Source organism: Aquarana catesbeiana, linkage group LG02, assembly GCF_042186555.1.
Source record: "Aquarana catesbeiana isolate 2022-GZ linkage group LG02, ASM4218655v1, whole genome shotgun sequence".
In the NCBI taxonomy this organism is placed as follows: Eukaryota; Metazoa; Chordata; class Amphibia; order Anura; family Ranidae; genus Aquarana; species Aquarana catesbeiana.
This window is the reverse complement of record NC_133325.1, coordinates 28,928,664-28,955,839: the sequence shown is the minus strand read 5'-3', so window position 1 is coordinate 28,955,839 and position 27,176 is coordinate 28,928,664. Positions and strand designations below refer to the sequence as shown.

Genomic DNA, 27,176 nt, shown 5'->3' with positions numbered 1-27,176 from the left:
AGTAACACTTCTCCTTGTGCAGAGTCCATACAGAAGTGTTCTTCTGCAGTGTCCATACATACAGAACTCTTCTCCTGTTCTGCATGGACTCTGCGCAGTATAACTTCTCTTGTTATGCATGTATGGACTCTGCACAAGAACACTTCTGTTCTGTATGGACTCTGCACAGAATTACTTCTCCTTATCTGTATGGACTCTGCACTGTAACACTTCTCTCGTTTTGCAAGTATGGACTCTGCACAGTATTACTTCTCCTGTTTTGCATGTATGGACTCTGCACAGTAACACTTTTACTGTTCTGCATGGATGGACTCTGCACAAAAACCCTTCACCTATTCTGCATGTATGGACTCTGCACAGTAACACTTCTCCTTGTGCAGAGTCCATACAGAAGTGTTCTTTTGCATAGTCCATACATACAGAACACTTCTCTTGTTCTGTATGGACTCTGCACAAGAACATTTCTGTTCTGTATGGACTCTGCACAGAATTACTTCTCCTTTTCTGTATGGACTCTGCATTGTAACACTTCTCTCGTTTTGCATGTATGGACTCTGCACAGTATTACTTCTGTTCTGCATGTATGGACTCTGCACAGTAACACTCCTACTTGTGCAGAGTCCATACATGCAGAACAGGAAAAGTGTTCTTGTGTAGAGTCTATACATGCAGAACAGGAGAAGTAATACTGTGCAAAGTCCATATAGAACAAGAGAAGTGTTCTGTTCTGCATGTATGGACTCTGCACAAGAACACTTCAGTTCTGTATGGACTCTGCACAGTATCACTTCTCTTGTTCTGTATGTATGGACTCTGCACAGTATCACTTCTCCTGTTCTGTATGTATGAACTCTGTACAGTATTAATTCTCCTGTTCTGTATGTATGGACACTGCACAGTAACACTTCTCTTGTGGTCACAGATCAAACGCACGCCATCTTCTTGACATGTTAGTTTTATTGAAGTAAATTTGGTACAATAGTTTCTAGGTGCTGAGGAAATTCAGTGTTTACACCTCTAGTAGTGCACATATAGACGTTTCCCTGCGGGCCCCAGGCGTGTTCTGGGACGATTTCTCACACATACATACATACAAGACCTCTGACACACAACAACCGGCGGCTCCTCACTTACATACAACATGTGTGCTACCCTAAGGTAAATACAGGTTAACAGGTACTATACAACACTCCTGACATTCAATGACGTGTTACCGGTTCATACAACACGAGTGGTACAGGAGTGTTCAGGTGTCATGGATCACATACAGCACACACACACACCTGTACTAATTCAAGAGAATCTGTTGCTGGATAAAGTTGTATAAACTAGTGTACTATTTAAGTAAGCAACTCTAACAAGCCAATGGTATGAAGCAGGACCTTCTACTATACAGTAATGGCCATTTTCACTATTCTAGTGACAGGGTCACTTTAAGGGCCAGGGTCCAATGGCTTTTAAGTAATGAGAAAAAGGTGTTGCTCAGTCTGCCCGCCTCTGACAAACTCCATTCAGCCTGCCCTTGTAGCCACACTCCAATCAGCATAGACAAAGCTTTATTGTTCTAGACGAGATCAGTAGTCCGCCATGACCAATCTCACTCTAGAGCAGGAGTAGGCAACCTGGGCACCATCTTCTGTGGAACTATGAGTCTCATGAGGCATTGCAAGCCCCTCAGCCCCAGATATGACCCAAAGCTACAAAGACATGATGGGATCTGTAGTTCTACCACAGCTGAAGTTGCTGAGGTTGCTTACCCTTGCTCTAAAAGCAAGGACGGCCTGGACGGACTTCTTTTGATCTTGTTCAGAACAATAAAGTTTTGTTTATGTTAAATGTTATTAGAGTGCAACCACCTTCTTTGTTTACTCCAATGGCTTTTGTTGACTTCAGACCTGCTTTTCATTCCATGCAAACCTATGGCAAAGCAAAACCAGTTGAAGTAGGTCAAATGCAAGTCAAAAGCAGGTCAATTTCAGTCAACTGCCCCTGCAATGAATTCTGAATGATCTCAGAGCCGTCTCAGACTGCATTGTCCCAACAAAGGCCCTTTGACACTGGCCCTAAAGTTGTTTCTACATAAGATTTCATGTAACAGGTTCCTCTTACACGATAAATCGGGGGACACACATGACAAATATATTACATGAGATCACAAGTGATCTGCACACAATCAAGCAAAAGTCCATAACGATGTTAGTCTATATTATACACAGAAAATTCAGACAAATAAATAAGACTGTAAATAAAATCTCATCGTTCACTGATGGGTTGTGCAGCCTGCACCACCCGCGAGCGCTCGATGCTGGGCAGTCTCACCGCGAGCTGTACAACTTCAGGCACAATATATAAAAAATAAAATTGATCTTGACTTACACCAGATTTATAGTTAGCAGAGGAAGATATGATTTATAGTCGGACAGCGTTCAGAACACGCCGGAGATGCGGCACCACAGGGACTGAGATGATGGGGGTTATAATATACGTTTAGTGTTATCAGCACATGGCATAGCAGCTATATGGTCCGGTGTGTTTAGTCAGCAGGAGACATGCCGTGCGCACCGACATACTTGTCACACCCACTGGCGGCGGGGGGGGGGGCGGGGTTTGATTAGAGGAGGGACTCTAATGCTGGCCACATGGATTACCCATTCTTTTTTTCTCTTTAATCTCACATGACTATGAGTGTTTGCAAATCATACAAGCACATCTTACGACTCAATTGGAAAAATTAGGACATTTGGATACAGCAATTGATCAGATTATGGATTTGATCAAAACGGCTGTTGTAACGATGCAATAAATATTTGGAGCATGAGTGGACAAATTTAGAGGGGATCCTTTAAAGCGGGTGTAGGAAACCCCCATAGCTATTGCCAATTCTGTGAGGTCACAATAAGACGATCAGAGGAAACGTATTGCAAACATCATTGCGCTTTTGGCGTCACGTGACCTGCATACTATACACAATATAGTGAGTTGAAGGACAGCGATTATTTCAGGAAGATGAGTAAGAAGAGAGAGACCAGACCCCCAGAACTGCAGCAGAATTTACCAATAGGCCAGCAGGAGTCCCTCAGGAAAGTCGGTACCAGGAAGACCGCTTAAGAATGTGAAGCAAGAGAGCGCATGACACCCTGATGTCAATAACCAGAGCCCCTAAAGATGATTTTGATGTCCTCTAAACTTTTCGGGAATAATTAGCCAACATAACACAGAGAATAGTAAGATGCTACGCCACACATACACACGCACTAGTTACACAGCACAAATACAGCTGTGCAAAGTGGGAGGAGGGGCTGCCAAGGACACCGTTCACTCCCCCAACCCCTCCCAAACAGCTTCCTGGTGCCTTATTGCTATCGATAAGGCCTCTGAGGGTTCCATGACTAGAGATAACCCGACTCCTGAAGTGTCTTCCTGCCCTTCCAGTGGAAAATAAGACCGGTTATGGATGTGCTGCACTTCGGGCCTGCAGAGTTAATAAGGACGTTAACAGGCAGAGAGCGCGCAGGACAAGGGACGAGGATGGTGAACTCAAGGGTTATAGGTGGTGGTGCGGGGGGGGGGGGTCATGGCGTCTGCCCACCGGGGCGCTTGTTCTTGAAGGAGCCAAGTAGTGTCTGCACCCCTCGGCGCACAGAGGTGCCCACTCGACGAGCCACGGAATCAGCGGGAGGAGTAGGTAGGCAGGAGGAGCTCTGAGGCCGCGCGTCCAAGCACTTCTGATAGCGGAGCTGCGGAAGACATGAATGAAAGGATCACATTACAATACAGAAAAAAAAAAATTTCAACCTAAAAAACTTTCAGTATTGCAGTCGCCTCTACTGAGGACACTGGGTTTTCTTCCCATGAATATTTCTATGAATCCGGATTAACAAATGTACCATTTAAAGCTGTAATTAAATTAGTTAATATTTTGCCTTCCATGGTTCCTCCCTCCCCTCATCAACAAATTTTTATATAAAACCTATTTTAAATTACATGTCTTATTTTAGACGCAGCAATGTCATCATGTACACTTGGTCATCAGTTATCGTTACTTTGGGAAAACGCAAAACGAGGCAAAAATCGCATCAGTGTTTTGCGTTTGATGGCCGGCGGTCAAATCCTGAAAGTGACTCTTCCATGTTCAGGAGAGGGAGGTTGAACCTCACCTAGCCGCAGCAGCTCCTAAACTCTATTAAAAGTCTATGTGTACATTGACACACAGGCTTTTTTTTTTTTTTTGCAAGGGGGAATAAAAGGGAAAGGGGGTGGGGGGGGGGGGTGTAAGGGGGAGGGGAGGGAGTAGGGGAGAAAAGGGGTGTATTTACCTGTAAACAATGTTATAGTGAATTATTACATATCATGGAAGAAACAATAGCAGCATAACAAACTGTAAAACCCTCATGAGTGGAAGCAACCTTCTCTGTATTAGAGTGAAGACTGTCATAAGTGGTATCAAATAAAAAAATAAAAATAATATTGATAAATAGGGTTACCTGTCTGGGACTAGGGGATTGTGGCCAGTGAACAATACTAGAACAGTGGCACGGTGAGGGGGGCTCAAAGCGACAGGGGGATGGAAGAATTGGGCAGATCAGATATTTTGAGTTTGCCCAAGGTGTAAGTGAGATCTCCTTTCAAGTACCAGTCAGTATATCCGAATGGATGTATGATAGATGATAATTCTTCGGTAGCGAACCGTATGTTCCATATATTTTCGCCACCTGGCACAAAAACGAGTAGTAGAGCGTAAATTTGAGACTATGGTGCCAGCCTCTCAATATGGAAAAGTGACAGCATTGCTCAGTTCACAGCTTGTAGGGAAGGTGGAGATAATTTGATCCAGTGGCACATGATCGTTCTGCAAGCCACCAGTAGACACATATGAGACCATTGTGTGAGAGTGGGTGATCCTGTCGATGTGGAGGGGGAGACTGGTAGATCACATCCGAATAGACACAAGAGTGGATCTTTGAGTAGTCGTATCTTGCTAACCTTAAAGATATATGTGAGCACTGAGTCCCAAAACATAGATTTTGCAGAGCATTCCCACAAACGGTGCAGCAGTGTAGGGCGGGATAAAGAACACCAAGGGCATTGAGCTTGGGTAGGTTCCAAGAATGGATAATATGCTCTGTGGATGATTTTAAAGTGGGTTTCCCGCCATGCTTCTGATATATTGAGTTTGTGAATGTGGCGATAGCTTTGCAGGATCCTTTCCAGCAGTTCAGTGTCATCGAAGATTGAGGACCACTTCTGGAATGGGATGAGATGATATTTATCCGATTGATGCGCAATAAGGTGAAGGTAGAGACTGGAAAGAGAGTAATCGTCTTTCTGGAGCACTACCATCAAGGTAGGATTTTTGAAGGGGATCTGTTTGAGGTCCATGACAAGTTTGTAGATAGCTGAGCAATTGATGGTGGTGAAAAAATGGGATGGTGGCAAAGAGAATTTTTCATGAGAGAACCTAATTGGATTCACCCTGTTTGTCACAATATAAAGGAGTAACGGTAGTGAGGCCATGTGTTTTCCAAAAGTTGAAATGTGTAGATAGTGGAAGGGAGGAACATGGGGTTACCCTGGATGGTAAGATGGCTGGATATATTTGAGGGTAGCCCTAGCAACCTCTGCACCACCCTCCAGGCAACCACTGTGTCCCTGATGAGGACATTCAATCGAAGATGTAGGGGCAAAGCTTTAAGAGTGGAGGACAGCTGGAAGGGTATGCAGGGAGACCAAAGCTCCCTCAAGCATATACTGTATTTATTTGTGTATAACACTCACTTTTTCACCATGAAAATCGGGTGCAAATAGCGTGTACGTGTTATACGCCAATACTTCAATTTTAGCTGCCTCGGAGGGGACAGGGAGGGGGGCAGGACGAGCGCCGTCAGATTACATACAGTGAGAATCTCCTGATTACTTGGCGTCCTCTGTAATAGGAAGTCCCGTCTCCTGGGACGCCATTGGACCACTGTTCTGTCTATCATAGGAGATTCTGACTGTATGTAATCTGTCGGTGCTCGTCCCACCCCCCTCCCTGTCACCTCTAGGCTGTAGATGGGCATCGATCAGGCAGCACTGATGGCAATGGTGAGGCTGCTGCATTGAAGGCATTGGTGAGGTTGCTGCATTGATGGCAATGGTGAGGCTGCTGCATTGATGGCAATGGTGAGGCTGCAGATGGGCATTGATGGCAATGGTGAGGCTACAGATGCGCATTGATCAGGCTGCATTGATGGCACTGGTGAGGCTGCAGATGGGCACTGACCCTTATTTTGCTTCAAAGTTCATTATTTAAAATGTAAGATTTGTTTCCTGAAACTTCCCTCTTAAAATGAATGTGCGTGTTATACCCTTGTGCATGTTATACGCCGATAAATACGGGTAGTTTGAATATCGAGAGATTTACCCTACAGCCAATCTAGACCTTGTCTAAGAAGACATGGGAGATTATAAAAACGCAAGTTGGGCAAGCCTGTAGCACCCTTGGACTTAGGGAGACAAAGTTTCAAAGTTTCTGGAGAGCTATACATGTTTTTATTTGTTAATTCATAAGAAGGCAGTTAAAGCCTTGTGTATTTTTTGCACATCTGAGTGTTTTAGTAAGAGAGGGATGGTCTACATTGGATAGAGTAATCGTGCAAATGACACCATTTTAAAGAGGTGACATCTCCCAAAGAGCGGGGGGGGGGGGATTTGCCCAAGCTTCCAAATCCTTTACAATTTTTTTTATTAAAGGTGGGTAATTGAGAGTGTATAAGGATGATGGCTCTCGGCCTATGTGTATGGCCAAGAATGTGATATAATGAGTGGCTAAAGTAAATGGAGAAAACATGCGCCATTTAGCGGGTAATCGGGGGTTTAATGCTAGAACCTCACTTTTGTCAAAATTAATTCTAAAGCCAGAGCTGAGTTGAAAGGCCGCAAATAGGTCATGTAGTGTATCAAAATCTTAGAGAGGATTGGATGAGAAGAGTAGAATATCGTCCCCAAATAAAGCGGAATGGAAAGTTTGGTCGCCAATAGTGACACCACTAACACCAGCAGATGAGTTAAGGATTCTAGATAGAGGTCCAATCGCTATATTAAAGAGCAGAAGTGAGAGGGAACAGCCCTGTCTTGTTCCCTTAGTTAGAGGTATGGTGTCTGAGATAAAATACGGTGTAATGAGGTGGCCTGTTGGGGATGCATACATTTGGTGTAAAAATATGAATAATCAAACCCGAAAAACCGAATGCAGTCATGACTTTAAATAACCATGAAAAATTAATATTGTTGAAAGCCTTTTTGCTGCCTAGAGAGATAATAGCAGTGTCCTGATCTGGATGTAATTTGGCATATTCCAGCACCAGCAAGATTTTACAAATGCTCAAAGTCGCTGAGCACCCTGAAACAAAGCTGATTGAGCTGGGTGAAGCATGGAAGGGAGTAAGGTAGCTAGACGTGAGGCAACTATTTTACAAAGAATCTTTACATCTACGTTTATTAACGTGATTGACCTATATGAAACTGGGTGCAATGAGTCTTTCCGTTTTTTGGATATTAGTTTAATGAATGCCTGAGTTCCTGTGGGGAGGTACGGGCCCCCTTTCAACATGGCGGTAAAGACATGTTTCAAAGTGTCGGGGATGAAATCACTAGTCAGTTTGTAAAATTTGGCAGTGTATCCATCAGGTCTTTGATGAGGCTAAGGATTTAACAGTATTTTGGATGTCTTCCACTGAAATGGGAGCATTAAGGGCCTCTAAGTGTGCGGAGGCGAGTTGGGGCAGTCGCACCTTGGATAACAAAATCTCCACCAGGGATGTATAATAATCAGTAAGTAGTTTACTAATTTCTGTAGGGGAGGTAACAAGGGAGCCAGCCGTATTCTGAAGAGAAGAAATATAGATAGGCCGTTGAGGACCTGTACACAGTCGAGACAAAAGTTTCCCCGCCTTGTTACCGAATCTGTAGAAACGAAGTGTAGAGAAGGATGTCTTAGCTGCCTCCTGCTGCTCTGCCCACATATCGTAACATCTCACTAGCGTGCAAATATTGCTGTCGGGAGTGCTTTTTGAATTGGGCAGTATATGAGATAATCTTTCCTCTAAGGAAGGCCTTACCCACACAAGTGCCACAAGTCTACAAAATGTATTGATGAAATGGCCCAGGCAAGTAGGGAGAGGTCTGCAGTCGGAGAGTCAGGATTCTGTGGTGTCTGGGATCGACGAACTTCACGGTCCTCTGAGGGACGCATGACAGAGTTAAAGTCTCCTCCAACCAGGCAGAAAGCCTCAAGAGCGTTCAAGATCCAAGACACCATGTCCTGAAAGAAGAGATTATCAGGGGAGTTGGGAGCATAGATGTTGGTGAAAGCGATGTCCCTAGAAGCTAATGATAAACGTAGTGAAAGTTTGTGGCCAGTCGAGTCAGCTCGGATATTCCAAATAGTGTGTCTCAGATTTTTATGTAGCAAAATAGCCACCCCAGCTTTGCGGTCTACATCCCCAACCCATAATTTACAAAGACATGGTAAATCAGCAGCGGATAGATGGGTCCTCTTGAAGGAGCACCACATCAGCCCGGAGACGTTTTAGATGTCTAAGAATTTGCATACGCTTATTGGGGGAACAAAGTCCCTTAATGTTCCAGGTTATAATTTTTAGGTAATCCCTGTCACTTTGATGAGCCATGTTTGTTGAACAAAAGATTGAAAAAATGTTAACATGTTATTGAACCTTATGATAGTCTATCTTCCAACAAAGTGAGGGGAATACATACATTGGAAATCCTCTGAGGGTAGAGTGGCATAAAGGGTACATAATTCAAGCAAGCACAAAGAAAAATAATAAATCAAAAATAGAGCCAAGTGGAAAAACCACCTGGTGTACATTACTGACCCCACTTTTTTTCACATGGGGGATCATCATCCACGCAGAGCTCCCAGCTAATGCTCGTTCCTCTCTCGGGGGTGAAAGTTAAGCCTTGGGGGAGGGGGGAAACCAAGGGAGAGCTCCCACAAGGGGGGAGAGGGGAGTGAAGGGAAAGGCGGGAGGGGGGGGTGAGGGAAGGAGACCCACTGACAGCAGGTAGGAGCAGTCAGTACACGAGCAACTGAACAGAATTTAGAGTTTTAACCCATCGAGGGAGCAAGAGAACAGCTGAGAATATAAGGGGCCTATAAAGTGGCTAATAAACCAATGCATATGTAACAGCAACTAAGGTAGTGGTCACATTGTACATAACATAACAGGAAGCGTAGAGGGAGCAGAAGATGAAATTACCAGCTCCCAACATGACTCTGAAATCTGAATGGCATCAGGGGCAATTCTGTGAATTTGAGCGGTTAGCTTGGTTGGTAAAATGACTACACTTGTACAGGGGCTTTTCAGGACTGGGTTGGCTCTTAGCTGAAGCCCGGGAGGCCTTAAACGGCTCCTGAGGGAGAGCAGCAGAACTATTGTGCTCCATGTCCATGTCTGAAGGATGATTGGTGTAGTGCTCCGCTTCAGCTGGAGATGAAAAAGTGAGATGTTCCCCTGCAGGAGATTGGATGTGTAGAACAGCCGGGTAGGCCAGGGTGAAGGTCGAGCAAATTGACGAGAATGCTTTGTGCCGTTTCATCACCTCGATAGAGTAATCGGTGAACAGTAGCAGGTCTGCGCCATCAACAGAGAGGGTTCGCGTGCAAAGGAACTTCTGTGAGATGGCGTTCTTGTCAGTGTAATTGAGGTATCTGACGATGACTGGTCTGGGTTTAGCACGGTGTTGTGTGTGCAGGCCTATGCGGTGAGCACGCTCAATGACACATGGTGTGCGGAGGCCAAGTTGCTCAGGGATAGTTTTGGCACAGAGATCTGTGAGCTGTGCATTTGAGAATGATTCTGGCAAGCCAATAATTTGCAGATTATTTTGTCGTGAGCGATTTTCCCACAATCCTCTATTAGAGTGTGTAAGGCGTGCAATGACAGCAGCGTTAGCTGTAGTATCATCCTCCATCTGCTCCTCTGTATGAGAGATTCGTTGAGCCTGGCTCTGGAGTTCCATATGGAGCTGCTCCATACCTCTCTGCACTGCTGCATCCACTGTGGCAGCCAGAGTGGGTGTAAAAAGGGCTACAACCGCCTGGGCTATGCCTGCAGGTGAGGTAGGATTGCTGGCTGCTGTGCCTGTGTGAGACTGCATAGCCTCTATAGCGCCATCTTGGCCGCGGCCGCCGCTTTGTCGGCTAAGGGCTGCATAATAGAGGAGAGCGATCAGTTGTGGGATTGCTCCACAAACCAATCCACGAGGATCTCGGCAGGTAGCGGAGATGGATGGGGGTGTTGCCGAGGCATTAGCGGGCTTTGGATGCGGTTTGGAGAGGTGTGCAGCGAGAGCTTGCTCTGCCTACCGCCTCTTCGTGTGGCCCCGGAACTGGGAGTCAACACACAGGCTTTTATGGAGTTGAGTTTAGGAGCTTTGGCAAAAAAAACAAAAAAAAAACAAAACAAAAGCTTCTAGACTCAAGTTCATGAGCTGTAGTGTACATGAAGCCTAACAATGCAGCACACCCCCGCATCTCCCCTAAAAAGTTCTGAATGCCCTGGGGTAGCAAGGATCATCAATCATGTTACCGCTGTAATTGGCTATCACAGTGGTCACAAGATTAGGAAACGGTCCCCTGGGGTACTGCTCATTAGACTGAGCTGTCTAAGACAACTCTTGGTGCGCTCTTTGCTGGACACGCACTCTAAGCACAGAAACATTGGCCGTCTAGTGATGCATGTAGGCTTTAACCGCTTGCCGACCGCCTCACGAAGATATACTGTGGCAGAAGGGCACGTACAGGCAAAACCACGTACCTGTACGTTCCCCTTTAAGAGGCGGTCAGCGGGCGCGCGCTCGCCCACGGCAGGCTCCGTGAGTCGGGTCGAGGGTCCCACGGACTTGATCGCCGTGGGGATACCCGCGATTGCCTCATGGGGAGGAAGAACGGGGAGATGCTAACGTAAACAAGCATCTCCCCGTTCTGCCTAGTGACAGTGTCACTGTTCTCTGCTCCCTGTCATCAGAGCAGAGAACAGTGATATCACACACAGCCCAACCCCCTGACAGTTAGAAACATTCCTTAGGACATACTTAACCCCCCCCCCCCCTAGTGGTTAACCCCTTCACTGCCAGTGTCATTTACACAGTAATCAGCGCATTTTTTTTAGCACTGATCGCTGTATAAATGACAATGGTCCCAAAAATGTGTCAAAAATGTCCGATGTGTCCGCCATAATGTCGCAGTCACGATAAAAATCTCTGATCGCCGCCATTAAAATAAAAAATTAATAAAAATGCCATAAAACTATCCCCTATTTTGTAAACGCTATAACTTTTGCGAAAACCGATCAATAATCGTTTATTGCAATTTTTTTTAACAAAAATAAGTAGAAGAATACGTATCGGCCTAAACTGAGGAAAAAAATAGTTTTTTTATATATTTTTGGGGGATATTTATTAAAGCAAAAAGTAAAAAATAATGCGTTTTTTTCAAAATTGTCGCTCTATTTTTGTTTATAGCGCAAAAAATAAAAACCACATAGATGATCAAATACCACCAAAAGAAAGCTCTATTTGTGGGAAAAAAAAGGACGTCAATTTTGTTTGGGAGCCACATCGCACGACCACGCAATTGTCAGTTAAAGCGACGCAGTGCCGAATCGCAACAAGTGCTCTGGTCAGAAAGGGGGTAAATTCTTCCGGGGCTGAAGTGGTTAAAGCTCATCCTTTTGCCACTGCACATGTGTGTTATGCATGCAGCAACAGGTTAAAGTGTTACTAAACCCAGAAGCCTGCATTCACTATATCTGGTCTCCCACAGCACACAGAACATGGAAATGCAGTTAGTTTAGTAAATATAAACTGCTAAATACCTTTTCTCATCAGCAGTGACTTCTATCAGTGTCTGATTAAAGCTTGTAGGAAAAGTTTTCATTCTCCTCTGACTGTCCTATTGAGCTGCAGGACCCCTAACATTTTGTCTGGACAGTGCTGATTAGCTCTGTGCTGATCACATGCACCCTCCCACCCAAAAAAAAAAAAATCTCTACCAATACACACCAAACTGAACATCAACAGAATGTCCCCAAGGCTCTGTTCTATCAGCAGATGGATTGAGGACAGTAGAAGGGGAGGATCATAGAAAACAGGACCAAACAGCCTTTTTACACAATCCAGAGGATTAACCCCTAAGGTTCCACAGTGAGTATAACAATCATGCCTTATTGCAAATACAGACTGATTTTACAGTTGTTGGTTTTGTAGCACTAAGTGAAGGTCTAAAAAAAAAAAAAAAAAAAAAAAACATAATCCAGAAATAAAAACATTGTTCCTCCCCAAAACGTGTGTATTATCGACGACTGGCAGGTGCCGGAGGACATCAAGTGCCTAGCACCCGCAGATTGGCTTCTGTTGTAATATATATATATATGTGATTCCGCACAGGAGAGCCGCCCTGTAGCACTAAAACTGCTATAGGATGGATGGCAAGTGGTTATAAATGAGGCCCATACGGATGTTTAGGAAATATTATAAAATAAGCTTCTCTCTTACCATGCAGGCAGCCTGTACCGCCTCCGACAGGTGAGCTGCATTGGGTTCACACCAGAACATGTGGCACACAAATATTCCCGAAGCCTCTGCCATGATGAAGGCGAACGTGTGAACATCACGTCCGACACCCATAAAAGACAGGAAGCGAACGCGGCACTCAGTGATCGTTTCCTCACTCTGGAAGGAAAAAAAAAAAAAAAAGAAGATGGTTAGGGAAATGACAGATACGGCTGACGCAAAATGACCTACTAGGGGTAGAGCCTGGCTTCTTTGATGGTGGACCATGATCATCATCTTAGCCCAGGGTTTATCAAACTAGTCTTCAGGGGCCACCGACAGATCATGTTTTCAGAACCAAGCCTTCCCGCTGTATCGATCAGCTCCTATATTATATCAAAAGTATTGGGACACCTGCCTTTACATGACCTTTAATGGCACCCCAGTCTTCGTCAGTAGGGTTCAATATTGAGTTGGCCCACCCTTTGCAGCTATAACAGCTTCAACTCTTCTGGGAAGGCCGTCCACAAGGTTTAGGAGTGGGTCTATGGGAATGTTTGACCATTCTTCCAGTAGTGCATTTGTGAGGTCAGGCACTGATGTTGGACGAGAAGGCCTGGCTCGCAGTATCCGCTCTAATTCATCCCCAAAGTAGGGGTGCAACGGATCGTTGCCGATCCGTGATCCATACGGATCACCCTCCGCGGATCGGCACACCCGCGATCCGCGGAGCACTTTTCGGCCTCAGCCATAGGAAAGGCCGCGGCTTCGGCCTAGCTCCGGAGCGGCGGCCATCTTAGTACACCCGGAAGCGGCCGCTGTCTCGACAGGAAGTGATGTTTTGTCGCCGCCATCTTGCTACACCCCACACTCCTGCACAGTACAATAATAATAGAGTGAGAAGGGGGCAAGCGGACATCTTGTTACACCCACCGGAGTTTTAGATTTAAAAGCCATTTTCAACACAAAACTGAGCTTATATGCAGAAATACTGTATTTATGCATATAAGCTCGGTTTTGTGTTGAAAATAACTTTTAAATCTGAAACTCCGGTGGGTGTAACAAGATTTGTGTGGGGTTTTTTTTGGCTTTTTTTTTTTGCTGATCCGAAAATGATCCGATCCGTGACTCTGATCCGAGGATCGATCCGATCCGTGAGATTTTTGATCCATTGCACCCCTACCCCAAAGGTATTCTATTGGGTTGAGGTCAGGACTCTGTGCAGGGCAGTCAAGTTCCTCCCCTCCAAACTCGCTCATCCATGTCTTTATAGACCTTGCGATGTGCACTGATGTGCAGTCATGTTGGAACAGGAAGGGGCCATCCCCAAACTGTTCCCACAAAGTTGGGAGCATGATATTGTCCAAAATGTCTTGGCATGCTGACGCCTTAAAAGGTTCCATTCACTGCAACTAGGGGGCCAAGCCCAGCCGCTGAAAAGCAACCCCACACCATAATCCCCCTCCACCAAATGATTTGGACCAGTGCACAAAGGTCCATAAAGACATGGATGAGTGAGTGAGTTTGGGGTGGAGGAACTTGACTGTCCTGCACAGAGTCCTGACCTCAACCTGATAGAACACCTTTGGGATGAATTAGAGCGGAGACTCAGAGCCAGGCCTTCTCATCCAACATCAGTGCCTGACCTCACAAATGCAGTTCTGGAAGAATTGTCAAACATTCCCATAGACACACTCCTAAACCTTGTGGACAGCCTTCCCAGAAGAGTTGAAGCTCTCACAGCTGCAAAGGGTGGGCCAACTCAATATTGAACCCCACGGACTAAGACTGGGATGCCATTTCATGTGTATGAAAAGGCAGGTGTCCCAATACTTTTGACAATATAGTGTATCTAGCAGTGTGCCTCTGAGCTAATCAACTCCCTCACTGAGGAAGCCTGACAGGCGAAGAGAGGCATGCAGACAGTAGAGGCATTGAGGGCCACATAAGGACAGCCAAAGGGCTAGATGAGGCTCTGGGGCCGCAAATTTGCCCAGGTTTGCTGTAGCATTAGTCCTCACGCTCAATCTGACATTTTCCTGTCCACACACCTGTTGATGTAAGACGGTAACAGTTGCTGATGCCACGTTCACGATGACAGGGATCCAGTTGGATCTATCCGTGCTCAGCGCTGTCTGCAGGTTGTTGTTTATCACATCCATTCCTGGAAGGCAAAAGGAGAAATAAAGATCACACAGAGCTTGGATTGCATAGTCTTGCTGATTTTCTAACATTTATCTTTGTTAATAATGAAAATAAAAATAAATAAATAAACTTTTTTTTTGGAAAAGAAAAAAATAAAAAAAAAAAAGGGTAAATGGCGAGGATCTTGCTTTGGTGTCTGGATGACTGGATAAACAGAATTCAATTCTACGGGCCAATAATTCCACTTTGTTTTCCCTGAGCCTCAGTTCCCCCTAGCCGAATTCCTGAGGATCACAATGGAAGAGGAGGTGTAGAAGTATTGATCTGCACCACTTGACCTCCGGAAGATTTACCCCCCTTCATGACCAGGTCATTTTTCTGCAATACGGCACTGCGTTACTTTAACTGACAACTGGGGTTGTGCTACGCTGTACCCAAATAAAATGTATGTCCTCACAAATGGAGCTTTCTTTTAGTGGTATTTGATCACCAGTGACACCAATACAGTGATCAGTGCTAAAAATATCCACTGTCATTGTACTGACACTGGCTGGGAAGGGGTTAACATCAGGGGCTATCAAAGGGCTGTGTGCCTAGCCAGTGTTTATGTACTGTGTGGGAGGCGCTTTTACTAGGGGAAAGGCATGGATCCATGGCCGTTTTGCAGGAACACAAGATCACAGCCTTCCCTACTGACAGAACGGCAATCTGCCTTGTTAACATAGCAGTTAAATTGCTATAGGGCGGACCTGAACTAGTTAACCACTTCGCGCCCCCGCTATAGCCGAAAGATGGCTACAGCGCGGATGCCAATTGCCGGGAGGGCGTCCCTGGACATCGTCCTGTTTGCTTCCGTGATGCGCGCTCCCGCGGACACGCATCGGGGAAATTCTGCGCTGGCCGTGTTCCTTGGACACGGCCAGTCACAGATCGCTGTAAATGGCCAATCACAGTGGCCATTTACAGCGCGATCGGAGCTTCTAATGAGAGATGATCTCATATGTAAAAATATGAGATCATCTCTCATCACTGGCTCTCCTCCTCACACAGAGACAGCGTGTGAGGAGGGAGAGCTAACGGCTGCAGTGATGTCTTGAAAAAAAAAAAAAAAAAACATATAATAAAGTGACCACAGTATCTGTCGGTGCCATCTGTCCCCAGTGCCACATATAAGTGCCATCTCTCGTCAGTGTCACCAGTGCCACCTGTCAGTGTCACGTGTCATCAGTGCCACGCATTAGTGCCATCTGTCATCAGTGCCACGCATTAGTGCCATCTGTCATCAGTGCCACGCATTAGTGCCATCTGTCATCAGTGCCACGCATTAGTGCCATCTGTCATCAGTGCCACGCATTAGTGCCATCTGTCATCAGTGCCACATATTAGTGCCATCTGTCATCAGTGCCACATATTAGTGCCATCTGTCAGCAGTGTCACGTGTCATCAGTGCCACGTATTAGTACATCTGTAATCAGTACCACGTCAGTGTCACGTGTCATTGTCCTGGTGCTCCAGGGCCTTCAAAACTGTAATAGGTAGTCAACAAGTTAGATGTGTAATTTATGCTCCTAGAACACCTGATGGTGCTCCCTGCATGTTGGGCCTCTAGGCTGTGAAAAAGTCCCACACATGTGGTATCCCCATACTCAGGATGAGTAGCAGAATGTATTTTGGGGTGTCGTTTGTGGTATACACATGCCATGTGAGAGAAATAACCTATTACAATGACAATTTTGTGGGAAAAAAAAAAAAAAAATCTTCATTTTGCAAAGACTTGTGGGAAAAAATTACATTAAAAAGCTCACCATGCATCTTCTAAATACCTTGGAATGTCTACTTTCAAAAAAAGGGGTCATTTCGGTGGTATTTGTACTTTCCTGGATTGTTCGGGTCACAAGAAATGAGATAGGCCACCAGCACATCAGGTGTGATCAATTTATTATGATTTGCACCACAGCTTGTAGACTCTCTAACTTTCACACAGACCAAATAATATCCACTAATATGGGTTATGTTTATCAAAAGATATGTAGCAGTGTAAATTGTGGCCAAAATTTATGAAGAAAAATTAATAATTTGCAAAATTTTATTACAGAAACTAAGAAAAATGTGTTTTTTTTTCAAAATTTTTGGTCTTTTTTCATTTATTGCGCAAAAAATTAAAAAACCCAGAGGTGATCAAATACCACCAAAAGAAAGCTCTATTTGTATGAAAAAAAGGACAAAAATTTCATTTGGGTAGAGTATTGCATGACTGAGTAATTGTCATTCAAAGTGTGAGAGCACCAAAAGCTGAAAATTGGTCTGGGCAGGAGGGGGGTTTAAGTGCCCAGTTGTCAAGTTGTTAATATTGATTCTTGAACACCTCTGTGTGGACTGTGTGAAATGCATGCTGAACATATGGAGTATACTACACGTATCAGACCGGTATTTGAGGGAGTAGCCCTGCCGAGGAGAATTAAAGACACACAACCTGGAGCATTCTACAGGTTATCAGACCAGTAACAGATGGTGCATTTATGCCGGGGAGAACCACTGATATAAAACTGCTAAGCCACATCACAGAATCAATGGCAACCAGGAAGGGTCAAACAGGGCCATAGCACTTACCCACAGGCCTGGTGACGTGAACATTGCCCAAATAGTACACCTGGAAGCCCTGTACCTGTTCATTCTTTGGGGCTGGAAATTCAACTGAAAGAGAAGGAAAGGGTGATCAGAAGAGGATAATTATGGTTGCATGTGGTTTGAACTGACAATTAAGATAATTATGTTTATCAAGAACATGACAAGAACAGCCTATAATGAACATCCTGCAGAAAGAGATTACCAATGAGGCCTCCATGCTCATATTATCCATGAAGGAAAACAGTACGAGTACAGAAAACACAGGAGAGCTACAGAGCAGACACAGGAGAGATACAGAACCACCACAGAGCAGACACAGGAGAGATCCAGAGCCATCACAGAGCAGACACAGGAGAGATCCAGAGCCATCACAGAGCAGACACAGGAGAGATCCAGAGCCATCACAGAGCAGACACTGGAGAGATCCAGAGCCATCACAGAGCAGACACAGGAGAGATCCAGAGCAGACACAGAGCAGACACAGGAGAGATCCAGAGCCATCACAGAGCAGACACAGGAGAGATCCAGAGCCATGACAGAGTGTAGAATTCGAGTTGTTACTGTATTAATAACTATATTTCAATAATTCATATTGATGAGAAAAGTTCCAAGAAAAATCCATTAAGTTCTCGTGTAAAACCTCCAAAATTGATTTAATGATCAATTAGCAAAATGTTACAAAAACAATGTCAAAATGTAGAATACAAAAATAGATTATTCTTAAAATGAAGTTTAAATCAGATATGTCTGTGTGTAAAAGCTTCAATGTCTTGAGATCTGTGTATGTGTGTGTGTGTGTCTGTGTGTCTGTCTTCATGGAGAACTGAAGTGTAAGTAAGTCTTCCCCCACAGCCTGTCTGTCCTCCTTCAATTAACCCCCAACTTTTTCCAAAGAGCATGGCCCAAAAAGCTTCAGAAAAGACCGGGAAATTCAATCCCTCCAACATTCCTAAGGGTGGGGCTATGAACTATATGAAGATACCTAAAATAGGAATCATTTAACTTACAATATATATATTTCCTTTAAACATATAAAATCCTACATATTAGTATACATATATTTAAAATGCAGTGTTCTTGTTAATATCCTAATCAAGAAATATAGTAATGTAACGAAACAGCTTATATTCTTAACATACTGAAACTTTGTGTCTTTGGAAAAGATTGTAACTTTATCTCTTACGATGGGGGAGGTGAATTGGTCGACACTAAATTGTATCCATATTTGAGATGAATCTCTCCCAAGAAATGCATACAAAGCCTATACCACCATAAACTTTCATGAGTATAAAAACCTATATAGCTTCATCTTTTCCCAACATAGAAGATATATATACATTTATATATATATTTATATATATAATTCAATTATCATAAGAACTCAACCATTCATAAATTCTGATATTCTAACACAGAGCAGACACAGGAGAGATCCAGAGCCATCACAGAGCAGACACAGGAGAGATCCAGAGCCATCACAGAGCAGACACAGGAGAGATCCAGAGCCATCACAGAGCAGACACAGGAGAGATCCAGAGCCATCACAGAGCAGACACAGGAGAGATCCAGAGCCATCACAGAGCAGACACAGGAGAGGTCGCCATCACAGAGCAGACACAGGAGAGATCCAGAGCCATCACAGAGCAGACACAGGAGAGATCCAGAGCCATCACAGAGCAGACACAGGAGAGATCGCCATCACAGAGCAGACACAGGAGAGATCCAGAGCCATCACAGAGCAGACACAGGAGAGATCCAGAGCCATCACAGAGCAGACACAGGAGAGATCCAGAGCCATCACAGAGCAGACACAGGAGAGATCGCCATCACAGAGCAGACACAGGAGAGATCCAGAGCCATCACAGAGCAGACACAGGAGAGATCGCCATCACAGAGCAGACACAGGAGAGATCCAGAGCCATCACAGAGCAGACACAGGAGAGATCCAGAGCCATCACAGAGCAGACACAGGAGAGATCCAGAGCCATCACAGAGCAGACACAGGAGAGATCCAGAGCCATCACAGAGCAGACACAGGAGAGATCCAGAGCCATCACAGAGCAGACACAGGAGAGATCGCCATCACAGAGCAGTCACAGGAGAGATCCAGAGCCATCACAGAGCAGACACAGGAGAGATCCAGAGCAGACACAGGAGAGATAGAGAGCAGACACAGGAGAGATACAGCGGCATCACAGAGCAGACACAGAAGAGATACAGTGGCATCACAGAGCAGACACAGGAGAGATACAGCGGCATCACAGAGCAGACACAGTAGGAATATAGGGCCATCAGAAACAGGAGTACAGCAACATCTCAGAGAGAAAACAGAAGATCACAAAGGAGACAGGAGTACAGCAGCATCACAGAACTGACACAGAAGGAGTACAGGGCCATCACAGTGCAGGCACAAAAGGAGTCAAACATCACCACAGAACAAACAAAGGAAGCGCACAGTGCTAGCACAAAGACACAAGAGAACAGCGTTGTCACAGAACTTCACCAAGAAAACGTGAATATTTCAAAGCAATGCAAGAAAAGAAACACTAAAATGCCAGTTGGATAGATGTAAAAACACATGTGCTTTCTAATACAGAAGTGTGAATGAGGTCTGAGGCTGCAATGCTGCACCTTGGAAAGGAATGTCCACCATTCTCGAATGGTCCATGAAAAGTCCATCCACCAGTGAGCGTGTACTGCGCCTCTCAGCCATAATCTATGGATAAACAAGACAGCGATGTGGATTATATATTATATTGTGCAATAGGTGTCACCGGCGTAAAAACAATATTATAAATACAATATTATAAATACAAGGTCGGCTGCAGCTACAATTTCCCCACTAATTGTGGTGTATGGTATATCGGTATGAATAGGAACCTGCGCCAAACCCAATCTTTATATTTTTATCTAGTGCTCAAACAGTTCAGTTGGTTCTCTATATAGATGCACCAAAGTTTTCACCAGTGGATGCAGCAATCATCTTTTCATATATCTCCATCATTTAGTATTCCTTGATTCTCCCATCAAAACAAATGGCCATCATTGCGCAATAATAGGATTTTTATTACAGCTTCCCTATAAAATCCTTTTCTTGGAGTACATCATGTGACACAGAGCCTTAAGTAATTACTTAATGGGTTATGGGCCACCTTCAGGTGTTGACACTGGTAAACCCAATCAAAGGAAGTTTACTCCCCATATAACCCCTCCTCCTTCCAGGAGCACATCAGTTTTTGTAGCAAAGCAATATACTTGTATCCCAAAAGAGGGGCGGGACCTCTGTGTCCCATGATGTACTCCAAGGACTTACAGGTAAGCTATAATTAAAATCCTATTTTCTTTATCTTACATCATGGGAAACAGAGCCTTAAGTAATTACTTCATGGGATGTCCCATAGCAATGCCACATAAGGTGTGGGAGAAGACAACCCACAGGGTACACCCAGACTTGAGGATCTATACTGCTGCTTGCAGCACACTGTGCCCGAAGGCGATATCCTCATAACTCCTTACATCCACCTGATAAAATTTTGTGAATGTATGCACTGAAGACCAAGTTGCGGCCTTACAGATCTGAGCCATGGAGGCCTGATGACACACTGCCCAAGAAGCACTAACCGACCTGGTAGAATGCGCCTTAACTTGAAACGGGGGAATCTTACCCCTTAAATCATAAGTTTGAATTGTCACTTGCCGAATCCACTTAGCGACAGTGGATTTCGACGCTGCCTGTCCTTTGTTAGGACCCTCCGGCAGAATAAATAAGACATCAGTCTTACGAATCTGAGCAGTTTTCTTTAAATAGATTTTCACTGCTCTCACCACATCAAGACAATGTAGTGACTTTTCTTCCCTGGAACATGGTTTTGGAAAAAAACAATGGCAGGACAATATCTTGGTTCAGGTGAAAACCTGAAATTACTTTTGGCAAAAAGCCTGGACGAGGGCGTAACAGCACTCTGTCCTCATGAAAAATCAAATATGGCCCCTTACAAGAAAGAGCAGCCAATTCTGAAACCCTCCTTGCTGAGGATATAGCAACCAAAAATACCAACTTCCTTGTCAGAAGTACTAGGGGAATCTGTTGTCTTGGTTCAAATGTCTGTTTTTGTAACACAGACAAAACTAAGTTTAAGTCCCAAGGGTTCAAGGGAGGTTTGACGGGTGGATTAAGCCGCGTCACCCCTTGTATAAAGCCCTGGACTAAATAATGAGTAGCAAGTGGTCTTTGAAATAAGACCGATAAAGCTGAGACTTGGCCTTTAATAGTACTTAAGGCCAATTTCATTTCTACCCTTAATTGTAGAAAGGCAAGAATTCTGCCTATGATATATAGTGGGGACGGAAAGTATTCAGACCCCCTTAAATTTTTCACTCTTTGTTATATTGCAGCCATTTGCTAAAATCATTTAAGTTCGTTTTTTTCCTCAATGTACACACAGCACCCCATATTGACAGAAAAACACAGAATTGTTGACATTTTTTCAGATTAAAAAAGAAAAACTGAAATATCACATATTTCACTGACCTTACAGCTCACAGTGCATTTCAGAGCAAATGAGAATCATGAGGTCAAAGGAACTGCCTGAAGAGCTCAGAGACAGAATTGTGGCAAGGCACAGATCTGGCCAAGGTTAAAAAAAAAATGTCTGCTGCACTTAAGGTTTCTAAGAGCACAGTGGCCTCCATAATCCTTAAATGGAAGACGTTTGGGATGACTAGAACACTTCCTAGAGCTGGCCGTCCAGCCAAACTGAGCTATCGGGGGAGAAGAGCCTTGGTGAGAGAGGTAAAGAAGAACCCAAAAATCACTGTGGCTGGGCTCCAGAGATGGAGTCGGGAGATAGGAGAAAGTTGTAGAAAGTCAACCATCACTGCAGCCCTCAACCAATCGGGGCTTTATGGTAGAGTGGCCCGACGGAAGCCTCTCCTCAGTGCAAGACACATGAAAGCCCGCATGGAGTTTGCTAAAAAAACACCTAAAGGACTCCAAGATGGTGAGAAATAAGATTCTTTGGCCTAATGAGACCAAGATAGAACTTTTTGCCCTTAATTCTAAGCGGTATGTGTGGAGAAAACCAGGCACTGCTCATCACCTGTCCCAACAGTGAAGCATAGTGGTGGCACCATCATGCTGTGGGGGTGTTTTTCAGCTGCAGGGACAGGACGACTGGTTGCAATCGAGGGAAAGATGAATGCGGCCAAGCACAGGGATATCCTGGACGAAAACCTTCTCCAGAGTGCTCAGGACATCAGCCTGGGCCGAAGGTTTACCTTCCAACAAGACAATGACCCTAAGCACGCAGCTAAAATAACGAAGGAGTGGCTTCACAACAACTCCGTGACTGTTCTTGAATGGCCCAGCCAGAGCCCTGACTTAAATCCAATTGAGCATCTCTGGAGAAACCTAAAAATGGCTGTCCACCAACGTTTACCATCCAACCTGACAGAACTGGAGAGGATCTGCAAGGAGGAATGGCAGAGGATCCCCAAATCCAGGTGTGAAAAACTTGTTGAATCTTTCCCAAAAAGACTCATGGCTGTATTAGATCAAAAGGGTGCTTCTACTAAATACTGAGCAAAGGGTCTGAATACTTAGCACCATGTGATATTTCAGTTTTTCTTTTTTAATAAATCTGCAAAAATGTCAACAATTCTGTGTTTTTCTATCAATATGGGGTGTTGTGAGTACATTAATGAGGAAAAAAAATGAACCTAAATGGCTGCAATATAACAAAGATTGAAAAATGTAAGGGGGTCTGAATACTTTCCGCCCCCACTGTATCTCCGAGGGTGCCAACCCTTGGATTAACACCAGGAAACATAAGCCTTCAAGACTCTATAATATATAGTTCTGGAAGCTGGCTTCCTAGCATTAATCAGGGTAGAGATAACTGACCCGGAAAACCCACGTTTCTTTAGAATGTGGGTTTCAATAGCCAAGCCATTAAATTTAGAGAACGTAAGGAAGGATGGAATATCGGTCCCTGAGAGAACAGAACAGGCCATAGTGGGAGGGATCATGGGCCCTCCACTGCCATCTTTACGATTTCTGCGTACCATGACCTTCTGGGCCATGCTGGTGCCAGCAGAATTATCGACTTTCTTTCCAGCTTGATCCTGCAAAGAAGTCGAGGCAGCAACTTAATAGAGGGAAATGCATAGATCAGTGAGAACTGATCCCATGGGGTCATTAATGCCTCGTTTCCATGGGCCGGATCGGTTCGGGTTGGTACAGTTTGAATGGCCTAGAATGGTCCGGTCTATTCTGGTGAGCGTTTCCACTGCAAGTGGGACCACAAGGGGCCATACAGGGTTTAGAAAAAATGCTTCAGCATAGCACAGCAGAGGGTTTTCTGTCAGCCAATCAGTGGAATGTATCGTAGCTCCGCCATAACCGAACCGTTCCATTTTCTATGGCCCCACATCTGAAGCAGGACCCTGAATGGAGCGGTACGGTTCGGTTGTATGGGCCACTTTTATAATGTAAACACCCAAAATAGCGTACCGTACCAAAACGATCCGCTCAGTGGAAACGAGGCATAACGCATCCATTCCACATGCAAATGGATCCCTTGTCCTGGCCACAAAGTTGACCAACTTCATGTTGAACCTGGATGCTAGAAGATCCACGTCCAGAGTCCCTCATCTTTGACAAACAGCCCGAAATATGTCAGGGTGAAAAGACCATTCCCCTGGGAATAACTGTTGGTGACTTAAGTAGTCCACCTGCCAATTCTCTACTCCTGGAATGAAGATTGCAGAAAGGCATGGAACATGCCTTTCTGCCCAAGTTAGAATATGGTCTCTCTCTGCGCTGAGAGACTTTTGGTGCCCCCTTGGTGATCGATATAGGCCACAGCTGTGGCATTGTCAGATTGAATCCTGGCAGGACAATCCCGTAACCTGAAAGTCCAGGCCTTTAGAGGCAGACATACTGCCCGAATCTTTAGGATATTGATGGGCAAGATTATTTCAGTTCTTGACCACTGTCTCTGGACAGTTGTCTTTTCTAGTACTTCTCCCCAGCCTGAGAGGCTGGCATCCGTCGTTACCGCTTTCCAGATGACTGGTCTGACGGATTTTCCTTTCAGCAGATTCTGGGTTAATAACCACCAAGTGAGGCTTTGGGCCACTCTTGGGGACAGCCGCATTGGCAAGTCTAAAGCTTGAATTGTTTCGTTCCAAGCAGACAGGATGCTGTTTTGCAATAGTCTTGAATGAAACTGGGCATAGGGAACTGCTTCGAATGAAGCTACCATGGTTCCTAGCAACCTCATGCAGAGGCAAATGGAGGGATTGCCATTTGACCTGAGCCTCCGCACCAGCTCTCCTATGGTGTTGATTTTTGCTTGAGGCAAGAACACCCTTTCCTGGGCTGTGTCGATGATCAAACCCAAGTACTCCAGCCTTCTTAGCGGTATTAAGGAAGATTTCTCTAGGTTGAGAATCCAACCCAAACTTTTCAGATAGTTGGTTGTAGTGCGTACTCTTTGCTCCAAGCGAGTCACTGATTGATCTATAAGTAATAGTCTAGGTACGCTACGATTGTTATGCCCTGTGCCCTTAACCTGGCTAGAGGTGGGGCCAGCACTTGGGTGAACACCCAAGGTGCTGTGGCTAGCCCGAAGGGCAAGGCTACAACTTGAAAATGCTGCTGTTCTAACTCGAACAGCAGAAACTTTTGATGAGCAGGAAATATAGGGACATGCAGATATGCATCCCTGATGTCGATTTACGCCAGAAGTTCTCTTCCTAGAAGGATAGAAACTACTGACCTGATTATCTCCACACGAAAGGAGCGGATCTTCAGGAAATGATTTAGCTTTCTTAGATCTAGAATGGGTCTGACATCTCCATTTGGTTTTGGTACCATGAAAAGATTTGAATAAAACCCCAGACCTGGCTCTTTTGTGGGTATCTGTATGATCACCCCTTGAGATATCCGAAACAGAGACTGTTTTTTCTCTGGATCTTTGGGAACGCTTGACCTCAGGAAGCGCGATGGGGGAAAAGTCCCAAAATTCCAGCTTGTACCCCAGCGTTACTGTGGAGATTACCCATCTGTCCTGAATTTCCTTTTTCCAGACTTCTGAAAATTGCAGAAGTTTTCCCCCCACCCTGGCGAGGGGAGTTGCCTCTTCATGATGAGGCTTTAGGATTCTGTTTTGCAGATTTCCTACCCCAGGGCTTCTTTTGAGCCTGGGTCTGACCCTGAGGTTTTCCTCTAGAGTCTGACGGCGAAGGCCGTCTCCACTGCCTAGAGGCGGAATCCCCTGGCACAGGGGAAAGAGGCCATTTAAATGAAGGGCGTTTATATTTTCTTTTGACTGGTAAAAAAGTACTTTTCCCAGCAGAAATTGTCTGATATATTTATCCAAATCTTCTCCAAACAGTCACTCCCCATGAAAGGGGAACCCAGTTAGGAGGTTTTAACATGGTGTTTCAGCCACAAGATTCTGCGCATATGTACAAGCATAAGTGTAAGGCGGGATGCCTGGTGAATAGAGTCTTTAATGGCATCTATGGCAAAGCATAATGCCTTCAGCCAAATCCCGAGCTTGTTGTGTAGGAAGCTCTCTAAGGGGTTTAAATTGGTCCTTTAGGGATTGGCAGATGCCTATCGCGGCGACTGCGGCCTAAGTGACGGTACCTGCTATGGAAAAAGCACATTTTAGCAGGGATTCCAACTTTTTATCTGTTGAATCCTTAAGCATCTGTGCATTGTCTACAGGACAAGTTATTATTCACATTGGAAATTGCAGCGTCAATTGCTGGTACTTTCCATCTTTTGGAGAATTTCTCCTCCAGAGGATAAAGAATTGAAAACCTCTTAGGAGGGAGAAAATGTTTATCTGGTTTATCCCATTCTGCAAAAATAAGCTGTTCAAGTAATGCATGTGCAGGAAATGCATGCAGAGGATGGGAAGGTTTTAAAGAACCTAAGGAAGAAGCCAAGTTTTTATGAGACTCTGTTAGAGGCAGCATGAAAGTGGAACAAACCATTTCTGTAAGAAATTGTATCAGCAATTTTTCGGATTTGAGAAGCTGAAAAAGGTTAGTCTACCGTCGTTTTCTCTGCAGAAGAATCATTGGTTTGTTTCTCTTCCTGATTGATTGAGGGTAAAACCTCATCGTGTGCCCACTGTTCCCCTTGCAAAGCTGAAGCAGGGGAGGGGGACCTAGTACGCTTCTTATCCATCTTAATGGAGGATGCGATTAAAGCCGCTAATCTTTCTTCCAGACCCTGAAGGGAGGAGAAAAGGGCATCTTTAGTCATGTATACAGGTGCTGAGATGTGAGAGGCAGCTACACCCTCAATTTGCTCCAATGGCTCACCCTGAGTTGCCATAATTGGTAATTCAGGCGAGGATGACATCATGGAAATACAGCTGGAAATCCCAATGCCGGGGGGTGAAACCTTTACTCTTTTGTCTTTTATGGTGTCTTTTTTGGCAGGCATAGTCCTAAGTACAAAAAACAGAGGCGCTATACACATTGCACTAAATCGCTGAAAATAGTCATGACTTTTTAAAGCTGCTATAAAGTTCAGCCTAGTGCTGGAAAAGTGTCCTTCCTGTATCAGGAATGCCAGTTTTGCAACCCATATGTGTTCCACAGCTTGTGTGTCCCTGTGTGCAGGCAGCTTGTTTCCTCCTCATCAGCAGAGGAGAGACTGACACAGCTGTATATTTATCTGCTTTTAGCCTGCCGTGCGTCCTCGTGGATGTTTCACGGCACCTGTGATAGGCCCCACCTCCTCCAAAATAGTTCTGCCCCCTTTTTTATTTAAAATGGTGCCTATTTTTCGGGTCCCAGACCCAACACGAGGGGCAGGGGGGGGC

General features: G+C 44.8%; 1 protein-coding gene across 1 annotated transcript in view; it reads right to left on the bottom strand.

Moving 5' to 3' along the window:
* Positions 1–939: 939 nt before the first annotated feature.
* Positions 940–27,176, bottom strand: part of APBB1 (amyloid beta precursor protein binding family B member 1) — a gene marked incomplete in the record, with an annotated part of 88,675 nt that continues 62,438 nt past the window's right edge. The window contains 5 exon segments of the mRNA XM_073612709.1: positions 940–3,737; positions 12,559–12,735; positions 14,607–14,719; positions 17,311–17,394; positions 19,960–20,044. Of these exon segments, the coding sequence (XP_073468810.1) occupies positions 3,573–3,737; positions 12,559–12,735; positions 14,607–14,719; positions 17,311–17,394; positions 19,960–20,044 (624 nt within the window).